Source organism: Anneissia japonica, unplaced genomic scaffold (assembly GCF_011630105.1).
Source record: "Anneissia japonica isolate Jap-2015-1 unplaced genomic scaffold, ASM1163010v1 scaffold287945_len1679841_cov205, whole genome shotgun sequence".
NCBI classification, from domain to species: Eukaryota; Metazoa; Echinodermata; class Crinoidea; order Comatulida; family Comatulidae; genus Anneissia; species Anneissia japonica.
Window position 1 is genome coordinate 407,882 of NW_022753015.1, and position 23,382 is coordinate 431,263.

The window sequence follows — 23,382 nt, forward strand, 5'->3', positions numbered from 1 at the left end:
CTATAGAGATTATGCATAATACTGGAAGATGATGATGCTTATGATGATAATAAATAAAGGCTAAATATTGTCTAAGTGTGACATTGTTTTATTTTTCATGTATCATGATTGTTAATGGTACATTATTCCAGACACAAATAAACAATTATCAATCATTACTTTATATTATATCTTCAATATTTTATTAAAAATTCAAGCAATGTTAACATCTGTACATTTTGAAATATATGCTTATAAATAAAATTTATTATGAAATATCAAGGTCTCAGTATTTTGTCGACTTTTAAACTTTTATAATTAATGTACATTTTAAAAGTCTATTAATGAAATAAAACAGAAAACACATAGAAAACAGAACAATCTGTTAAAGATAATTGTATCAAAGAATTTCAAAACCAATTGTATATATAAAGCATGCATGTATTTTGATAGATATATTCACTTTTGCATATTGCCCAACAAAGTATATTACTTTATACAAATTTACAGTATCAAATGTGTAAATTCCAAAATAAATAGATTGTTACTGACACAGTGTATTTACCAGTATAAAATGTTGAATTGAATGTTGTGTGTTCAGTGTATTGGCATTGGTCAGAATTTGTGCATGGTAATCCTATTAGGCCAATGATAAAATATGCACATACAAAAGAGTATCATGTTTCCAAATATCCATCAACCCAACAGTTGTCTCCTGTATTAAACCATAAATGCATAAACTTATAATATAAAATATAAAAAATTTTTTAAAAAGCTAAAAATATACCATATTTTGACAAACAGAAAAGAAGTTACTTTAATTCAAAATGAGAATGGTTACTTTACATACTTTTTAGCTTATATTTTGTTTCTTGAAAAATATTTTTTGAAATTATGGTAAAAACAAATTATCAGAATATAGATAATAAAAAAATTATTCAGCTCATAATAATGGAAGTTAATATTTAATTGTTGTTTGAATAACATGTTGTTTTGGACCATATCGATATTAGTTTACTACTATGCTTTGACATGGACAAGAGTAGTTGATCCACTATCAAATGTGTACTTCTTCTGACAATGTCAAAATATAGTATACTGCCCTCTAGAGTAAACTAAGTATAAATTCCAACTTGGACTTGCTATTGGGCCAAAAAACAAAAATTTTTGTGTTGGCCACGTTTTGGAAAATCCAAAAAATGGGTAGGTCGGTAGGAAAACATTTTTTTAATTTTTTTTAAACCAAAAATGTACGCTTAAAAAGTACAAAATACACATATTAAAACACAACAATTGTGGGTTCGCATCGTGTACCATGTACCAAAATAGGCTAGGCCTTGGCTCCCTAGCCTAGTTCAAGGTTATTATTTAAAAAAAACAACTAAAATGCCAACCCTGAATTTGGCATGGCCAACACAATAATTTTTTTTATTTGGCCTTGTTGAAAGTCAGCAATTTTCAAATTCTGTAAAAGACTTTAATTAACCATATATTTTACATAATATTACAGTAGTTTTATACATGTCTTACAATATAACTTTGGAAGCACTTTATTTTATACAGCATACTGATTGTCACTATTGTACATACTGCAATCATAGCAAGGCTAAATGTAGTTTTTTTAACTATGTATAATTTAACACACAATATAAAACAAATATAACTTTTTGATAAACACTTACCTAAGTACCTATAAACACTTATTTAAACATATACACTTTTGGGTCTAAATATCGTCGCTCACATCACGAACTAACACAATCAAAGTAGATTGTGTTAGTTCGTGAAATCACAGTAGCGCGTCAAAACGAGAGCGTATTGGTTGTCACGCAATTTTGTATTCTTTACCACACAAAAAGTCCTTAACGACAACAGCGCGTATTTTGACGCGCTTTTTTGATTTCACGAACTAACACAATTGAATTTAATTGTGTTAGTTCGTGATGTGAGCGACGATATATGCAACATCCTTTCCAGTATCAAGTTAATTGAAAAATGCAATTTTGTTATTTTAATAATACTAATCGTAGTTTGATGTTGTTTGCATCAGAAATTTCATAGGAGTGATGTTTTACCCTACATCACGTGTTATCGTACTGAATACTCAGTTTGTTAATAATAAATACTTACAAAAAAAAAGAATCTCGCAAGTGATTTAGCTGGGAATCACACCCACAAACACCACATAACTACAGTAGTTTGGTGTCAGGTTGTAGGGCAAACATCACTCCTATCAATAATGGTAGTCTAGTCATATATAGGCCAATGCTATTCCCTCTATGCAATTCACATTATTATTACACCAGTCAATCTATTAAACACCTATGGAACACACACCCTCAGATCCCTGGAAAGTATTCCATAACATTGCAGCAGCTAATCAACCCATTTGGGCATCCTAACCCTACCAGGTACCCACTTATACTTCTGAGTGGAGAGAAAATGTGTATAAAGTGCCTTGTAAAAGGACACAAGCAAAATGCACCCACAGAGTGAGGATTTGAAAACCCAACCAAAAAGTTGGGAGATCAAACTGCAATCGCGGCGGCAACATCTCCCACATGTTTTGTTGTTTTCATTTCGCAACTATGAATTGAAAGGTTATGGAAGATACATTATTATAAGTATAGCTTGGACTTAACTGTAACAGATATTTTTTAAATACACCCTGGATATTTAAGAAGGGCTGCTACAGCATTGAGATCAAATTATCACTCTTTCAACAGTTTTGAAATACTGCAATGAGAAATACTGGACATTAAAGACTCGTTAACAACTGGATTTACAGACTAGTAGAATGCTGGGTTTGTATGTTCAATGATACACTTCCGACAAGTTTTCTTGAATGTTTTAAATGCTTCGACTGACACTTGGCACTCTTGGATATTCAGTTGCTGGAGTTCCGGACAATACTGCGCCATCATGTGGATGCCCTCATCCTTCACCAGTACACAACCCTTCAGACTCAGTTTACGCAGGTACATGCACCCTATTGCCAAGGCTGTCACTCCTTGATCAGTCACCTGCGAGCATTTACCAATATCAAGCGATCGCAAACGTACACATCCACGTGCCAGATCCACCATAGCTTTGTCCGTTAAAAATGCACAACCTCTGACGTTAAGATAACGTAACTTACTGCAGTACTTTGCTATTGAGTGTACTCCTAAGTCTGTGATTTGATCACATTTTGCAATACTGACGTGTCGAAGAGAGGCACCTATCTTTGATAGCGCCCTCATACCATAGTCGGTAATTCTGCGGCATTCAATGACCGAGATCTCCTTTAAAACGGAGCAACAGTTTGCTATTTCTTTTAAGCCCTCGTCTGTGATACGTTGACATCTTCTAAGGTAGAGGTTTTGTAATCCCGGGCAATTCAAACCTACTGTCCTTAATCCCTTATCATCGAGGGCGGCACAATTTGACATGTCTAGATGTCGTAAACGTAAACTTTGACCTTGCAATTGACACGACTCCGAAGCTGCCTCTGATGATAAGTTGAAACATGTAATGTGTGGACATCCTATGAAGAAAAAAGAAATTAAAATACAATTAAAAAATAGTTTAATTTCATGAAATAGTCAACAATTATATACAATCCAAAAAGCAATATAGTATCATAACAACATTAAAATTTGTTTATGAAAGGCAAAGCTAAATTGCAGGAACTGCTAATGCTTCAACTTTGAAGGGCATACCTTTTTAGACAGTACATTTCATGTCTGGAAAACAAGGTACGGTACCAGTTTACGACACCAGTACTGTTAGATACAGGTAAATACGGGAGTTGATGGACTATAAATTGTTAAATGATGAGCTTTCATGATACATTGATTAACAAATTCTTTGAAGAAGCACCACAATAAAAGGACTGATAGTTCTATCACCTAAAATCTGTACTATAGGAAACATAGGTTAAATTGATAACCTAGTTCTCGTTCTTTATTAAGGGCGAGGTTACCGACATTTCTTATGAGTAGGAATAAAGAGGATTTTTCAACAATTGACTTGCTTTTGAAGTGCAAAAATAAACACTTCAATCTCAAGACAACTTATGCAAATAAAATGAAAATCATTGTTATGAACAATAAGATGTATTTAAGTAAAAAAAAATTCAGTCGAAAATCAGTACCACTAAAATGAGTCTTGATTTTATTGGTCTACGATTTTTTTTCTTAAAACCGTAAGCAATTAACATAGTTTTTATAAATACTGTCGGCATACGTAAAAGGAAAATCGTCATTTTTATTCGCTATTGTTAATGTTATAAATATTGAAAAGTCTGGAGACGCAGTAGCAATACAGTTCAGATAGCATGCTTGCACTTTTCTATACAATAACATGCGTAGTTGCGTACAATATTTTACACGTCATCCTTTGAATGAAACATTAAGTTGTTGGTCCTTTGTACACAATATAGCATTACATGTTTCACGATTATCACGAGTAGTGGCGCCAAATAGGAATACATAGTGTGGATGTTACCAACTGTCGCCTTTGTCACAATATATAGTATTTACATATTTTCTTAAGCACAAATTTCAGCATATTGACACAAGACTAAATTCTGGCACAAAATCAAAAATGGTGTCCCTGCTTAAGTTACAACATTGTGCTTTCTCGTTGTTACCTTGCTTGGTTAGTTGTGTGCAGGTATGGAAACAGGGGCTAATTGGGGCATATCAGTTACAGTGGGCATGATCCAACATTGCATCACAGACACCTGGGGATTTAAACTAACAATAAGATAGCATCTCTGATACAATCTCACACCATTATTTTATAACAATAACATCTGAATTTGTTTTCTTTCTTAAATCCCTTTGGAATTTATCTGATTTTTTTTTATACTGTAGGCTAGGAGCTGGTGAAGATTATTGTAAATTAACGAATAGGCTGCAACGTTTATCTATTTTGAATAATTGCAGAGCATAAATGAATGCATATGCACCTATTAGACAATTATAAAAAAAACCCCACTCTTTTAACAGAATTTGCCAGAATTATTCTGTACACTGATGTACTATAATAAGAACACCTGTTAAGGATATTATGGAATCACTGAACTGGAAGTATATAAACCAATAATGGGAACATAATATTTTTAATAATGACATTTAAATGCTTATCAGGCACTGTTCCAGAACACTTAAATTTTTACCAATTAATTGATGCCTATCATAACATAAATACAAGAAGTAAATTGAAAAACACTTTGATCCTGCCAAAATGGCGATATGATTTTGGAAAAAGAACTTTTAAATACCGGTCAGTTAATTTATGGAACAAATCTATCATCAGATATTCCTAGCAATGTTCATTCTCTTTCTTTACAATTATTTAAAAATCTCATTTAATTTACCCATTTGTTTTTCCTTTTTGTTTTATTTGTGTCATTATGTATTATATAGGTTTTAATTTTATTTTTGTAATTTAATGTTTAAGATCATACCCTGGACCTCAGGGAAGAACAGTTTACTAATGAACATAGAAATTAGTTGCTAGGGATACCATGACTATGTGCCAGAAATACCGATGCAATTACAAGGGGAGCACCAACATCAATACAGAAATAGTGAAAATGTTAGCACTTCATCATCCCTTACCACTAGCCTATAGCACACCCATGTTTACTGTACATTATATGAAGAGCCTGATTTTGTTGGTCTAATTATAATCAACTCAGAACACACCCTGATCAAATTCCAAGGGCTACATTTAAAGTACTACCGTTACTTAATTTGTTTTTTTCTACCACCACCTACAGCATGTACCCTGACTTTCTGATTATTATGTTAAGACTCCTTTGCCCTCAATAAACCAAATCCCAATGTGATTTTCATTTTGCAGAGGAATTAACTGTGTCAGAGTGGTCAGAGTGTTAGGTTGACAACTCTATTCAATGAAATATGATACAGGTTTTAATCCATGCAGAATTACGTTAGTGTACATTATTTACACCTACTCACTGTTGTAGGCCATGGATGTGGATTATTGGATTCCTTTAGTCATTTTCTCTTCCATCAGTCTGGTATGAACTGTACACCTGATTTCACAAACCTGTCCAAATATTATACTCTAGGCCCAGGTGTCTTCAATCGCCACAAAATTGTTCACGCGCACACGATGCGATGATTACCCAATCTTACACACAGTACCTGTACTACTACATTAAATTCTGTACATGGACTGCTCTGGTTCTAAAGCACTCAAATTCACCAATTTTAGGATCCCACTGTTTAAGGTATCAGCTTAAATAGGTTTTATGTAAAAACTGAATGGGGGTAAAATAAAAAACTCATTTCACAACTGTTAAACCTTAGTCAAGACAATTATGCTGATTTGAAGACACATTTTTTGCAATGCCTACAGGTTACAGTATTCAAAAACTCAAGGTTCTACTAAAAAAGAAATAGGCAAACTTGACCCTCAGGCCATAACAATGGGAATGATGGTACCTAACAAAATTTAAAAACTATTAATGGCAATACTGACAGCAATAGGCTGTAAAAACACTTTATATGATGCAAATGTGTCAGTGTGGTCCTGCAACAAGTTTGACACATGAGGGTATAAACACTAACAAACTCCAAGAACTTAATTTATTCAATTTAGGGAGGAACATGGAATATTTACATGTTTCAGCACACAGTTTCATCTCTTTATTTTTCATTAACATCATAGCTTTCCAATTACAGAAAGAAATGATGCTTTATAAACTTATACCCGATTCACACGTACAAAAATCTTACCAAATGTAACAAAATGTAACCAAAAATAACATTTTACGGCACGTGTGAAAGTACCTCCGTGTAATATCCTTGTAAAATCTCGGAACGTCTCGGTAATCTTTACCAGCCTCGCTGAGGCTGGTAAAGCTTCCGAGATGTAACATGGATGGATCTGGCATGCGCAGGGATTTCAACACAACAACAATTGTCTCTTATACACATCTAGACTGTATACGATTCTGATCCACTAGAAATAGATAGGCCTAGTTTTTCTAAATGATGAATGAATTACCCTTGTATTTGATGTTAATTAGTAATGGTAGAAGAAGAAGATATACATAAAATGAACGTTGGGATGGTGTTAGTACTATTACTAGTATTACAAGAGTCCGAGACAGAAACGTTGGAAGCTATATGCCTAGTTTAGTAGTAGTACGTAGTACAGCAGTTGTTAAGGGTATTGATTGCTTCGAATGTTTACTGTGATGGTGAGTTCAACAGTCCATCTGTGACAGGGGTTCTCAACTAGGCCTATGCTAGACCTATATCGCAGTAGGGGAAAAAATGGTTCATTGAATAAACACTGAATAAATTTTACACAACCTTGGCATTACCTTACAGACGCGTGTGAATGCTTTTTATCTCGGTAGGAATAACTCGGGAGATTGCTCGGTTACAATTTGTTACTTTTTGTTAAATTTAACTTCACGTGTGAATCGGGTATAAGTCCCTATGATGTTTACAACATGGAGCTACTTTTTGTAATTCATGGGAAAAAACCTGCAATAAAAGGAATTGAACCCTGGACCCTGGATTAAAAGGCTAGTATCTTAATCAAAGCTATACAGTACAACTCCACTCTTGGGGATATTGTAATTTCTTTTTTTTTTGTAATATATTTATTATGTTTGGCAGTGGTTTGTTTTTTTATAGGCCTACTTTAGCTATGCCTCCACCACAAGCAGTATGAGGGGAGTAGGAATTATAAGAACAAAGTTCAAAACATCTATATTGATCAGGTGGTAGCTATCATCTAAGTCGTTAACCCAAGATTCATAAGTTTCTTTGTCAGTTTGATCAGTTGTCCTAGTGTAATTCCAACTAATCTCAGCCTACTCTACCCTATTGGTCGCTTTGCCATACCCCGCATATTTTTGGTCCTGCAAAACCCTCAAGGGTCTCGTGAAATTTATCGAGTAATTCATTTATAACTACTTCACATAAAAACCAAAATTGGTAATGATCGTAATTTGGTATCTGGTATTTTAGTAACGAAAATCATGGTCATGTTTAATAATGTCAAATTAACATTTATATTATAACAGCTATATAATAATTATCTTTGATATTGAGTAAATAATTTAGGGGGAAAATCATTGAAATATGTATTTAAGTATTAATGGAAGAGGCCTACAAAATAAGATGCAGACAAAGTCAAAGAATTTTAAAAATGAATGAAAATAAGAAAAATTCAAATGCTCAAATAATATTTTTTGCCCTGAAAATAAATAGATATTAAAACTAAATGCAATTGCAGAAAGTTATAAATACTATAATACACAGCCTCAGGCCGAATAATCTATTAAACAAGCCATGGGCAAGTGGCATTACTTCCGAAAATTCCTTCACTTTGAAACCAATTTAACATTTCTCCCCACAGTTTCAAATCAAAATAGCCAGAATACATGAAATTGACCCATTTTCCATACTGTCGATCACAAAGTATCCCAACATGCGACTAACTACGAAAGTCAACATTGGCATTTGCTAGCCAACTGGCAGAGGTATCATAACTCAGTGGGTTGCATACTATAGGTTGAATGGTTGATACAGAATTCTGTTGACAGAAAATTCTTTCAAAATGTCTGATAAGGTAAAAGCAAAGATGAAATTTACAAAATGGACAATTTTTAAAGAAAAATACATGCCTATTGATACATAAATAAACCAGCCGAGTCAGTTGCAAATTTTTGTTTGCAGTATTTGGGAACTCACGAGTATTCGCTACAATAACACGTCAGGTAAACCAGTAAAATTTTGCCCAGGCTCAGTTTTCCGATTTTTTTTTTTTGCCAATTTCAGGCTAAAAAATGTTCATATTTTTACACTCTTATTTATCAAACATAGACAATTATTATTTTACAACAGAGGGTATTACAAGGTCATACCATGATCACACCTACTGAAAAATATGATACTGATAAGATTTGAATTCTTATTTAAAATTTTACCTCAGCCTCAATTTGTTCTTATATTGTTCTTAATTTTTAAGCCGTTTTAAGCCATTTTTTTCTTAATCAAATCCTAAATTTATCTAAAAAAAGCCCAGTTTAGTCATACTAAGCTGTCAATCCAATGTTCAACATGCTGAATATAGAGGAATGTATTACGTATGACATATACAATAATGAAATGGCTATAAACAAAATTTGCTGGAGCATAAAAAAAAACACAAACATAACAAGTCAATCATCAGTCACCAAGTTGCTGTTTTGTAAAATGGATAGATAACATAATCAATCTCATACATTACTGTTGCTAATGAGGCTATCTTTCAACCACAATCCAGTCAAATTCTAAAACCCTGACAATAGTTTTTTCCAACTAAAGTATCATTATCACCCGGATATCTGTTCAAACACATCAATCGACACACCCTCTAATTCTGACAAACCACCTAAACATTTTTCCAGAAACTTGTGTATTCTCCTAAACAAACATGTGGACAAGAGGATCTAATTTTCAACCACAAGTTCAGACATGATGATAAAACTTTCAACAACTTGGAAAAAGAGGATAAATTTTGTGACCTCAGTACCAGAATTAAGGCACTTGAGAGCCAAGAAGTCTCAAGTTTATGATACATGGCCATTTCAATGACCAATAGCCCCTAATTAGGGTCAAAAGTCTATAATGTTATACTAAACATCCATCAGTTCATAGCAGATGTATAGCCAAATAAAACATCCTTATCAAGGAGGGGAAAGGGTACTGTATAACTGTACACAAAAACAATTACTGTACTTGGAAATTGATGAAGGAAAGGCACAGAAATGAAAAGAAGAAAAACAATAGAAAGTATATAAATTGAAATACTAAAAACAAGAGGGCTAGCTCAGTCGGCTAAGTTGCCTAGACTTGCCACAAGTCCCTCATTTTTGTTTTTTCTCATCCTCGACAGCGCCACCAACAAGCAAGTTAATTTTGAGACAGAATAAGGAGAATAATAATAAAAAAAAATAAAATAAAAAAATAATTCGAGTATGGGACACCAATTGAATTAGGTATGGCACGCACTTAGCGCAATAAAGAGTGAGTAACCCAATATTAGGGCCTGGAACGCAGGCTATGGCGCTGTGTGTATGTGCTAAGAAAAGGGAAGAGAAAATATAGCCACATGTAAGCAACTAAATTAAGGGAAGGTGTGGGAAAATGATGAGAAAAAGTAAATTAAAGTTTGAAACAAAACTTTATACTTTAGATTTTTAAAACGGTATTAAAAAGCTTGAGAAATACTGACACCACTGGCTAAATCAATAAAAATAGTAATCAATCATGTTGATATTTTGCTGTTATCCAGTGTAACATAACAACGTTGATGACAGTGTTTCAAAAAGAGCTAGGAGGTCTTCAACTACAAATACAGAGATAATTAAATCAACTTGTCATCACGGGTTGCACTCATTAGCTCTCCAAATCAGGTAGTGAATCTAATCATTCTTGGCATGTTATAATAAAATTTCTGTGTGACGAGGGTGTCATAGCGACAATATTACTTTTTACATATAACACCATTATCATATTCAGGTTTTTTTTTACAATAAACAATAAAACTGAATCTACTGTATAGGGTACAATATTATAATTTTCTTCTTCATTATTAAAATTTATTTCTATATTTTTTCTATATTTTTTCTATTCTAAGACAGGTCTCATGTTTCCATTAAATGATGAAGTATGGCTGAGCCACAGAAAGAGAACAAAACTTGAGACTAGAAAAATAAGTTGTGGGAGGGGGGTAGGGAAAAAAATAAAAAAATTTTGCAAAATAAAAAAAAACGATATATATTATTTCTGCCATGGGAAATTCATACAGTATGTCGTTTTAGTGCCTATTGACACATTCTGTTACCAAAATATTTAAAATCATACTTTAAAACACATTCATGATTCATTGCACTTTTTTTTATTGTACAGTATGTTGCTATTTATCTGTTATTTGGGTGACTGATAACCTACTATAGACTGAGTGTGTCCTAATGGTATTTTTTGTGTGATTTAAACTGTTATTTTTTGTGATCATGTTTCAAGTACCAAATAAATAACTGTTCTTCAAACATTTTTGTTCGTGACAGTAGACATAGGGTTTCACATCATTCATTATTTAAATTATTGAAACTTTCAGATGGTTAAGGCATGATTGAATAGGCTTTTAGTCTGTCAGACCTTTAGCATTAAGAATTGTAGCTCAATTTAAAAATATTGCTCCAAAGTTATGTCTATTGAAAACCGAAATTATAGTTTCGCAACATTAAAAATTATATTAAAGTTTACTCCTTGGATTTGTGATTATTATTAGTTCTTTACATCACCTCTACTCAAAATATTACTGTAACTCTTATATTTTATATATCCTTTCATAATGCTAGATTCTGGTACATAATTTGTATATTATGACCTCCACTTAATGAAAAAAATTCTTGTAAGTTGTACTGTTTTTCTATTCTTTAACGAACATATAGACAAAAGCATCTGATTTTCAATATTGCATTTTATTGGGTCAATTAAAGTTCAAAGTTGACAGTTACCCAGGGGTCAGATTGCCATAGCACTATGTAAATCTTGTCTGCTTATTATTAATATCAATATTTTTAATTTTTCCTAATTGTGTGTACTATTTTAATTAGTTGTGAGCATCTGTTTCCTTGTGTTGTATTTTATGAAGCAAAAAGTATGAAAAAAGAATTTTAAAAAAATTCTTTTACAAAATGTTCATATACTTTAATATTTATAATGCCTATTCTGAATTAAGACACAAAACCAAAACCAGACTAGTTCATAAATTATGCAAATCATTATAAACAAGCAACAGGTACAACTAGGGATATAGTAAAAGATTAATTTTTATAAATTTGACAAGAATGCCTGAAGACTTACCTGATATGTCAAGATAATCCAGCTGAAGGCATTTGGAAACAATTTCGAAAAGTGCTTCATTTGTTAAATTTGTGCAACCTGACAGTTCTAAATGCTGCAGTTCTGGGTATCGCTGTGCGATTAGAGTTAGTCCTTTCTCTCCTAAACGTTCACATCCACTCAAAACAAGCTTTTGAACCGAAAGACATACATATGGCGTTTCCTGACATAATCTCCTTGTAAGGACTTTCATTGCTCTGTCAATGTCTGTTCTCTCACCAGATATTCTGATATTAGTCCACAACACAGGTTGCCATGATAATTTATAAAACCTACGACTTACTCCTGCAGTTCTACATAATTGTCTGCTAGGTAAATATGACAAAATTCTAATTATTAAATCGTCCGGGAGCAGATCAAACAAAGGTTTAAGGTTTTTCGTAAGAGTTCTCTTTTTCAAGGCGCTCTTTTGTACTGTTATCTCACCAGATGTCCTGGATGGTGGTCTCAGTGAATCTGATTTAGAGTTCTTTTGGTCAATACTAGTCTGAGAGGTCGGAGTGCCTCTGTCAGGATCTAGGTCAATTGTTGGCGATACTCGTTGGGTACTGCTCGCTGGTGAACTGTACGTGGGAGACGCGCTTCCGTAGCTTGAATCTCCCTGATAGCGACCTGTTGGCGTTATGTAGCCATTGGTCATAATACGGACGGTCTTCTTTGGACCATCTTTATACTTGTTCATTTGAAACGACTCTGAAAGAAAAATAAACAAATCAAATCATATATAAAATGTACTGGAGGAAGGGGAAGTGTGGGTCAGGTAGCGTAAGAAGATAAAGGTATCTAAAATTATGTTCGAATAAGATGCTTTACCTGAGGCATTACAATAACTGTATAATTACAGTAAAGAGGATGGGTGAGTTCTTGCATAATACTAAAAATTCATATTACAATTAACATTCAATTTACTCGCCAAATAGCCAATTACTGTTAAACAAAAAATTCCATAGAATTGGAAGCAAATTATCTTAAGTTTTTTTCTTTTATAAATATAGTTTGATTCATAATTGACCCAAAAATATGATACTGTTATTGTTAGGCTTATACTGAAAAGAGAACAAACTAAAGGATATAAAAAAAATTTGAGATAGTCATTTAGAGACTATGAGGAGATTTATCATGACAAAACTCAAACATACAGGAGAATAATGACAGCACATCGATATTTACGTCTAAGGAAAGTTGGCAATAATACATTTGCACTTACATTACACTTAGACCTTCTATAGCACTTAACATCAGTTACTTAGGTTACACTTAGCACTTAGACTTTGTATAATATTACACATATTCTATGATGTTCATAATAATAATAACTTGTATTAAAAAACTTGTATTTTGGTGACTCTATTCTATAGTACTGGCAGTCAATGTCAATTTAATTTATGAATAACTGTTGTAAATGTCCATACTTTGATATTTTCTATATATTATTCCTGAAGATAATATTTTTTGTATTGGTAACATCATGGAAGAATGCTCCATGGTAACATTTATATAAATTTCAAAATATTTATGCTAATCTTCAGGAATTAAGTGTTTAGTCTGTCTGTTCACTGTACAAATAAAGTTACTGTTGGCAGTGTAACAGGGACAATTCAATAGGTTATAGCTGTTCCGAATAAAACAATGTATTCAGCTCCTTTGCATTTGAACTACTGTTATTATACTGTAACAGATGAATTTAACTAGTTCTATTGTTGATTCAGGTTTACATCATAGCTGTATAGTATTTATACTTTCCAAATGTCAATTGCTTTTCTTCAAAACAAATCTTAACTAGGCCTACAGTATGAGATGCCATATAGGTAAATGACCTCAGAGTAACTGTACAAAAGCTAGAATATAGTGAGTAGGTTTTACCTCGGGTAATAAGAATTAGATTAAAAAGAACCGGTAGCAGATGTTAAAATTAGACAAACTCATGACAATTACTTATATTACTGATGACAGGTGAAAGAAATTATCACCATTCCTCTATGGATTTAGAATCAGACAAACTTAATATACCTGGTCATTTTATAGCATTGATTTGACTGACGGCTCTTTGAGCATTATTTGATATGTCCCTCTGGGAATATATTTATAAAATATTGCAATCATAAATATATCATATTATTATAATTAACCAGTCTCTTGGCAATCTTTGACTTATTGCAATTGACAACTAAAGTTGCAATCATTTTGGTATAACTTTTCATTTTATTTATATCCTTGTTGTCATATCTTTTATATTCTGGTCTTCAAGATATATTTTACAAGCCTGCAATTAGTGATTACTTTCCGCTGTTGGTCTGATAAAATGTATATATACTGTTGCTAACTGGCATTACATCATATATTTTCATATTGATTACTACCAATATGAGCGAAATTTACAAAACTGTCTCTGTACCATTGCAAGTCTTTGGGATTTAGTAGATTTGTAAAAGGATAAAGTAGCTCAATTATATTAATGATAAATGAAGAACAAAGATAAATTCTTACCATTAAACACATAGTATCCTAGGTATCTAAAAGTATATATTACTGAGTACGGTACTACTGTGAAAGAACCCTTTATCAACTAATACTGACAATGCTTATCTTTGTCTCAATCTCATCTGGAATGAATTTAAATTGATCTTTTAACCAAAACCTATAATTCTATGAATTAGATGTACAACAAACCAACCTGTGTTTAGTAATTCACCATTGCCAATTAAAGTTCCATCCTTTCCCACATTTGCATTATTGTTCTGATCATTATGATCTTTGTCTTTATAAACAACAAACTTTAACATGATTGCTTGGAGCTCGAACAACTCTCGACTTGTACATGCGTAAGTACGAAGCTGGTGATACAGCTCAAAGCATGTGAACCTGCGTTCCATCGTGAAAAATCATAACTAAATTCCATAAAAATAATGCATTAAAAATACACATTTGTGTCACAACTGCATTCAAAGGTTGTGTTCCCGGGTGTGTTAAAAGTGTTTTAGCCTCTTGAAGTAATGCATTGTTTGACAGAAAATTGGAGAAAAATAATCTCTTGTTCAATTATAATGAATCTTGAGGAAAAGAACAAATAAGGTTTAAGATACAGATTACCTCAACACAAGCAACTGTTGCTTCAAGTTATCAGAGAAGTAGAGCGAGTTGGAATGAAATCCTAAATACTCGACTGCAATCTATCATATGTGATTTATTGAAATATACATTTAAAAAACAAACTCCTTAATCATTATTAGCCACCAAGAAAATATCACCCATGAATACCAAAAATGTAGACATGAAACTTGGATGCCAGAAGTCAGAATATTGGTACAAGATAGTTCAAATTTCACTTAGGCCTCAAGTGAATATTTTTCAAAATCCTGGTATCAACATTGAATGTAGATGAATGAATAATGCAGAAAACAGAGCACAGAATTTTCCTCACGCTTTAAAAACAATCGAAAAAAATATATTTCAGCTTCAAATCATTTGTTTAGCGATCTTCGAAAAACACTACTGAAATCACTGCTGTTGTAGACTATGAGATTTGAAGTTCCTGTCTAAAGCGTTTATATCAAAATGAAAGAAATGGAAAGCATTTCAATGTAAGATGACCCATCATATCAGGAACTTGTATTCCATCATCCATATTACTACTGATAAACTTTTTTCAGGAACAGATGCTAAGAGAATGAGCTAGCTCGTGGGAATCAACATAGGAATAGCTTTGTAGCTCAGCTAGGCACCCAATGATTTCACTCACCGCTGTATACAATCATTGAAGCGGTTTAATCAGGCAAAAACCAACCCAATAAAATTACCAGAGCTACAGCATCCACACTGCTTATGCGTAACTAATCAAGCAAGTGATTGGTCGATTTATGAGCCCTTGTTAGAGACTAATTGATGAGAAGCAAATCAAAGACAGTATGCAAGACATCCAATAAGCATTTCTCCGCCATATAGCAACAAAATTAAATTTCAAATAATTGGTTTAAAGCAATAATTGCAATCTTCCAACTTGAAGGCACCTGTATTGCTATGATGTTCTTGAATTCTGATATTGAGCTGATAGATTTTTAGATGACTAAAGAATCTGAGGGCAGATTACAGTATTTCCATTCCAGCTAAATCATTACAAAATAATAGGTAATACAAGATTAAGATTATCAATAAATTAATCCCACAGGTGAGTGTCCAGATCACAAGGTTTTACCAGGTTACCATCATCTGCACAATTAGTACCTTCTTATATATTTCCTCTTTTAAGCAGATTCCAAAAGACCTACTCAACTTCTGAGAAGCTTATCTGTAATGCAGCTACTTTGTAATCCCTGCTACTTCATAAAATCACTGAGTTCAATTCATATTTTTTTAGATCAAGGGCATCTGGAAATTTCTCCACTCTTGAGTACTAAGTACTAACTAATCAAAAACTTAGTATGAGTTGTTTATAAATCACCGGGAAGGCCAGGTTGAAGGCATACCAGCGCAATTAAAGCACCAGGAACTAACCACCTCCATGGTAGTCATACACATTCTTAGGAACACACTCAGATACACATATTTTTGGGGTAGACACTATTTTGAACTTGTAATCAGAGTACTGTATTAAGTGCATGACGTCATTGAAGAAACAGTTCACCTTTTTACCTTTATAGTATCTGACCAGAGCCTAAAATTTTTTTTTGCTGGACCAAGGTCTGGTTTTGCCAAACTAATTGCTAGCCCTTATATATATTGGTATAGTTTTAATGTATTTTTTGTTAGCCTAGCCCTAAAATACTCAAGTCCCGGACCCAGGTCCACCCCCTTTTCACAGCCCTGCTGACACTGCATTTTTAAAAAACTTTCTTGATGATCACAATATACTAACTACAGTTAGCTATTGAATTTATTTATTGCACCAAAGGTTAAAATGGTTAGTTTATCATCCATGCCTGTATCTCTTCTATAGTATTTGGTAAAAAAAATTTAAAAGAAAAATAAATAAATAAATAAAAACACACCAGCAAAAAAAAAAAAACACAAAACAAAACTAAAAAAAAAACCAAGGGTGATATTTGGCTTTACCAATATAAACAATACAAACCCCTCTCCCTCATTACTTTTCCAGTCTAAATAGGATCACAAACTAATTATTTTAATTTTTTTTTTTGGCCTAAATATTGTGTTAGAGATCTTACTGGTATATTGCGCTGTCTATTCATTATAAGGCTGAAATATTATAAAATATATTAATAAAAAAAATATTTCTCCAACAAATAAAATATGCTTTATTTGGGGCAGCTCATAAACTATGATTTTACGTTGCTGAGCAACTTGTTACCATGGGAAAGTTTTGGTTGGCGTCATTCTTATAGTAGCCTTTGAAATCATTGGCCGGTGCAGAATAATTGTTCTCTTTGTAATCCAGACGATTCTGTTAACAGGCAATTAACAATGAATACCACGTAACAATAGTTAAATCCATGTTGGCATATGCAGTATGAATGTTAATACCCAAATATGTTTATATAAATTAATTGATCACTCTACTTATGTGGGATAACTTGGAATTATTTGTTCCCAGGCAATTTTTTTTTATCATAAGAACAGTGGCGATTCACTGAAACCAAGGACTTTTTAAAATGTCCTTGTTGAAACAATTCATTCCAAATCTTTCTTTATCAATTTTTACTATATAATTTTCAATTCATCCCAAATAATATTTAATAATAGTGCCTATATTTAGAAAAGGATCAAAACTTGTTTAACCTTACAGGTGTTTTTACCAAGGCTGACTGTCTGTAAGCCCAAAATTGAATATAAATAAATCAATAAGTGCTAAATATTAATCATCATAAAGGTCTTAGGTGGACAGCTTTCAATAGGATAAAAATCTTTTCCAACTTTTACTTGACAGAGGCCTGAAGTATCAATCAATGACAGAAAAACACCTACATTCCCCTGTGCTTGAACAATGCCTCTACCAAGTCCCAGGTTTAAAGAACTATTGGGCTCAGAAGTGTCCACTAATGAATTTATGTGAGAAAAATCAGCCCAAGTTCAATAAATCTCAACATATTCCTTTACTTTGCTGAAACCAGGAAAAGTATGGAACTAATCTGAGCAAAGATCAAGGAAATAATTAAATAGTAAACTGTAAAAGCAATTATCATTTAGGGTATTATTGATTTACCTAGGCTACAATTTATCATTAATTTTTGCTTCATTAACTCCATCCGCATCCAAATTCTAGAAATAAAAAGAGTAAAATCTGAAATATCTGAACAAATTCATTTAAAACAATGAATTGACTCACTTAAAGGATTCACTGAAATTTCAAATTAAAAAATTAGTTTTATTGATTTACAGATTTTTTATTCATCTTTGTCCTTTAAATTATTCATAAAACAGTATAAAACAGCAGTTAGATGACATGAAAAGTTTCTATTCTGTACAGAATATACATTTTTATTTGAAAGCAAATTATAAGAAATAATACTAGTACAGTAGTAAAATGTGAATGCGCTCACACCCCTCACTCAAAAAAAGGTATGGAATTGGAAGAAATGGCTGATTTTATAGCTAATAATGAAAACATTCACATTCTAGACTGATATATACTGGAATTTTAAGGATATTCTCGTAGATTTATATTTATCAATTTAGTCTACAAAGCATTAGTTTAGTCTACAACACTTGTAACATACATTTTCTTGTGGAAATGTTTACCAAAATTACAGTAGTATTTCTTTTTAGTAGTATTTGGATATTTCATGTTTATGTTTCTTTTTGTTCATGTAAAGAACATACTCCCTTTCTTTATGCGCTGTAAGACTTATTATTATTATTATTTACAAGTGACATTTAGTCATCTTTTGTTCTCATTTTCATATCTTCACTGTCCTTTGATCACCTATTATTATGATTTTCCTTATACCACACGCACTTTCAGAATGCCACAACTCCTCAGCCATATAAATCACGACAAATTGGAATTTGCTGCCAAGTCCAACTAGTTACAAGTTCTAATTAGTTCCAATACAAATAGCCACTTGACTTTAAAGCAAGCAATGAAGATTTCTAAGTTATTACTCACAGATACTTCAAAATTAATGAGGGAAAACACCAGCTGCTTAAAAACAAGAGAACGCACAAGACCACCACCCACAAGTATTCTCAATTTATACCCATATTAAATTCTCAAAAATGCCTAATCAACTACCCAATAAAATCATTGCAACAAAAACACCATATTTGGATAAAAATTAAACGCATAGGGTCTACCATAATACCCTTAAATTTCTTTTCTTCTATTTTAGTAGTAAACATTTAGTAAAAATACTTTATTTAAAAAAAGCTTTTAAAATTATTAGCAGTACACACTTGTGCATTCGTAAAAGTAACATACAATACAATATAAAACAAGACACTTAAAACAATACAATATGTTACAAAATTGCACAAATGTTGAATTATTACACAGTTCATCAGTATTTTTCCTCCAATATGTGATGAATTTGGAAGCTGTTACCATACCATGTGATTCTATTTCAAAATTAGATTTTTCCAGCCTTGTGAGGTTTTTATGTTTAATAGTTTTTTGGTGCCAGCATATTTCGATTACAGTCATATTTTTGCATAATACATTTTTGTCAAAATATTAGTTTACATGCATGGATGGTTTCTGAGTGACGAATACAGAATATAGGACTGGTTCATATAATACAGGTGTTTACGAATGACAAATACCATACTACTGTACAGTATTGCAAATCCATGAAAAAGAAGAATGTAATAAAAATTTGGATAAATCATATTGTAAGACTAATGTCCCTGGTTTTCTGCAAGCTTCAGTTTAGCCTACAGCAACAGAGCTGAATATGTTTTGGCTGTTAGCTCCTTATTGTTTACCCATTTTATAATGTGACATACATTATTTAAAGCATTCATCATGTCGTTTTTAATGTCATTAATTGCTTAAATTTTCTAATTATAGATTCTTTATGCAGATGTTGGATTTACGCAAAACAGCACAATAAAATCTTTGCTGTCTTGAAACTGCACAAGGTAATCTTTTATAAAGTACAATGTGATCTAGGTCTACACTATCCCTTACCATTAAGAATTTCAATTATCCTCTTAATCTGTGTTTTTATATTGAAAACAAAATAACTTGGAAGCCTATCAATTATTCCCTGTAAACGACACATTTTATCACTATTGTTAAAAATTACTGTACTCATTTGTGCAAATCTGACATACTTTAGAATAATATAGCATTTCTCTAGAAATTGAGCGAAGAAACTATGATATAATAAGACTTTAATTTGACATTGCAGTAATTATTGTCGCCTACATATTCTAAATGTAAGTAAATATACTTAGAAACAAGCAATTGATAAGAATATAAATTTTACAAACATTTCTTGGTCTAAAAAATTGTGCGATAGACATGCCATCTTGCAGCAGACGACCGGACACAAGTGACAGCTATTGCTACCTGGTAAATCAAACGACAGGACACAAGTGAGATGGCTTTTGCTACTTTGCGCAGCACACAACTGAACACAAAAGTGGTGACTATTGTTACTTTGTGCAGCAGATGACAAGACACAAGTTATGACTGTTTTTGCTTCATCCAGAAGACAACAGGACACAAGTGATGACTGTTGCTACTTCATGCAGCAGACATCAGGACAAAAGTGGTGGCTGTCGCTGCTTTTTGCAGCAGATGAAACAAGTGATAAACATTGCTGCCTTGGGCAAAATAATATAGGCCTATTCTAAATAATTTTTATCAATAATTTCAAATAAAAACTCTCACTACTGTAATGAAAGGCTTAAATAGACTTAAATCATGTTTTAATAACCGTAGTATGAATCGGTCAACATAAAGAATGTGGAATGCTAGCATGTATAAACAAGCATGCTTGAAGCATAGCTATCTGCAGTTCAGCACGTGGCATGGCAATGCTGTTGTGTAATTAATGTCGGTGAGTAAGCATAACCTGTCACAGCACAGCAATCCGGGGATTTCATGATTTATTACCCCCTTCAAGTATAAACTTGGGCATTGGAACAGAAAATGCAGAATGCACAAGAACTATTCAAGGAACATAAACAAATCCTAATACCAATAAAACACTAAACAGTACTTTTGTTATTTTTTCTCTTCTAAGAAAAATTAACATAGATAACAATTCAAAAGATTATTGTACACTGATATACACACAAAAAAAATGCTGAAATTCAGTTATTAGCCAGACCACTCCATGTAGTGTATGATACTAGTCTTGGTAATTGTAGGAATCTGATTAATTAGGCAGTCATGGATATCAGAGTGGTGTTAGAAGACTGCTTTTCGGAACTGTTCAAGGGGGCGTAGGCTGGTTTTGGCATGGGGAGTGTATAAATGGCCCGGGGGAAAAAAATTGAGAATGCAGAACTAAATCCCTATTCTAATGAAAACTTTCTGCGGAACTAATTTGCTGCCATGGGGGAGGGGGAGAGGGGTGCATCCGTACATCCCCCTTCAGTCTTTGCTAATGATTACACTTCACTTTGACAATAACATTGTAAAGTCTTCTATATTTACAAAAACAACTCTGAAGGCAATTATATTCAGAAAAATACAAAGACAAATATGAACTTTCATATTCATACCAACATATAAATGCTAGCAATATATTGTAACTGTTATGAATCAATGAAATACTGTATGGTATATCAATGTTTTATTATTTTAATAAAAAAACAAAATTCCTCGCAGGCAACAAACCTTAGAAGGTATTTCATTCCCCAACTGACAGAACTTTGAACTATAGATTGGATCAAACTTCCTTATAAGGAGTCTACCATATAGACAATTGACAAAGCAACCTGTAGCTACTTGTGAAACAGTATGCAATTCGTATCTTGAACAAGATATTTTATTAAATACTAATAGCCACTAGGATTTCTGGTGGGTCTAATACATTTACAAGAAAATTATCCAACAGCGAATGTTACATTCTAGGAAAGGGAAGGAGCAAGGGTAAATAGTCTTGCTTGAGGTGAAGACCTGTGTTGTCTAGACACTTGTCTGAATAAATAAATGAAATGAAATGAAAATCCAATAACAAATTACTATAAACAAATTTTAAAAATTGAATTTACACCCTACCTACAGTATGAGTATTTAGGGGGGAAAAATAGAAATTGAGAAAAATATATGCATTGGATAAGCCTATACGTTTTTTTTTTCATAAGAATCAGTAAATTTTGCCCAGGCTCAGTATTTTTTTTATTTTTTGCCAATTTCAGGCTCAAAATGTTCTTATTTTGTTCTTTACTCGCACTTTTCAAAGGTAGAAATTATTATTGTACAGCATTATATGTGGCAAAGACAAGCCAAACCAGTCACTCGTCGCAAAAATCGATTTTGAGTTATTAATACAGTGGTAGAGAGTAAAATAATAGCTATAAAATGGTAAAAAAATCATTCAAATCGGACATTTCGTTATGAAGTTACAAGCGTTTAACCACACAGCTGTTTAAAGAACAATATATGAGAAATTAACCGTCAAAATTTATGATTTCAGGCATTTCTCATCCAGAAACTATCTTTAAATCCTTAAAAAGTATTGTTTTAACATTGAAAATGGGGAAAATAACAGCATAGAATGATGTGTAGATATATAAAGGTTAGTTTAAAGCAATAAAATAGATTTTTTTTAAATTTGACATTCCAGCATGTTTTGGCCATTTTCTCTGAAACACGATCTGCGACGAGTGACTGGTTTGGCTTGTCTTTGCCACATATTACTGTACTGCACTATAGCTGTATATAGTCAATAGTCACACCTACTGTACAGCATAAGTTCTGTTGGTTCTTCAATTTAAAAAATAAAAAACATTTGACATTAAGTAATTTTAGCCTCAGTATTTTTATGAAACCTGTTCTCATAAAAAAAAAAGTGTATCACTTGTTCTTTGATGATGTAAGCTAAGATAGAATGAACTGAATCTTAAACAGATTTGATGGCATCACTCATTGTTTGTCAATGGTTAATTTGATTTATGAAGGAAATTAATTGAACTAAGTCCATACAATAGTTCCTACTTATTCAACGATCAATCATTCCATGATGAAAGCACTGCATCCAGTCACTCTTAACACCAACAACAAAGACAATAAAGTGACTGAATAAGTAGACAGATAACTACTTCTTTGTATAGAAATTTAAAGCAAAACAATTTTAAACTAGATTTGAACTCGTCACTGAGGACGAGTTAGGTGATCCGCCGCACTTTGACCCACGAGGAAGTGTGCGCGTGGCGGATTGAACAATAATTAAATGCTGATAATGGCAAAATACGCAAATTCAGTTTGTTAAAAAAGAATTTTGAGCATTTTAAAAGATTTACTCATGTGTATGCGCACGTCATGACGCACGTGCGCATCTTAATGTCACTGTTGTCTTTTGATATGAGATATATATGTATCAACTTTCATTGACAAACGCCTATT

At 32.5% G+C, this 23,382-nt stretch overlaps 1 protein-coding gene across 3 annotated transcripts in view; it reads right to left on the reverse strand.

Annotated features, from left to right (window-relative positions):
• Nucleotides 1-2,741: 2,741 nt before the first annotated feature.
• Nucleotides 2,742-23,382, reverse strand: part of LOC117122638 (F-box/LRR-repeat protein 7-like) — a 35,534-nt gene continuing 14,893 nt past the window's right edge. For 2 of the 3 annotated variants that reach the window (XM_033268309.1, XM_033268308.1), the window contains exons 2-3: nucleotides 11,871-12,602; nucleotides 2,742-3,505 (exon numbers count right to left, since the gene is read on the reverse strand). In XM_033268309.1, the coding sequence (XP_033124200.1) occupies nucleotides 2,769-3,505; nucleotides 11,871-12,602 (1,469 nt within the window). In that variant the 3' untranslated portion in view covers nucleotides 2,742-2,768. Of the gene's footprint in view, nucleotides 3,506-11,870; nucleotides 12,603-14,583; nucleotides 15,919-23,382 lie in introns of those variants that run through there. The other variant, XM_033268307.1, reaches the window with a different exon arrangement.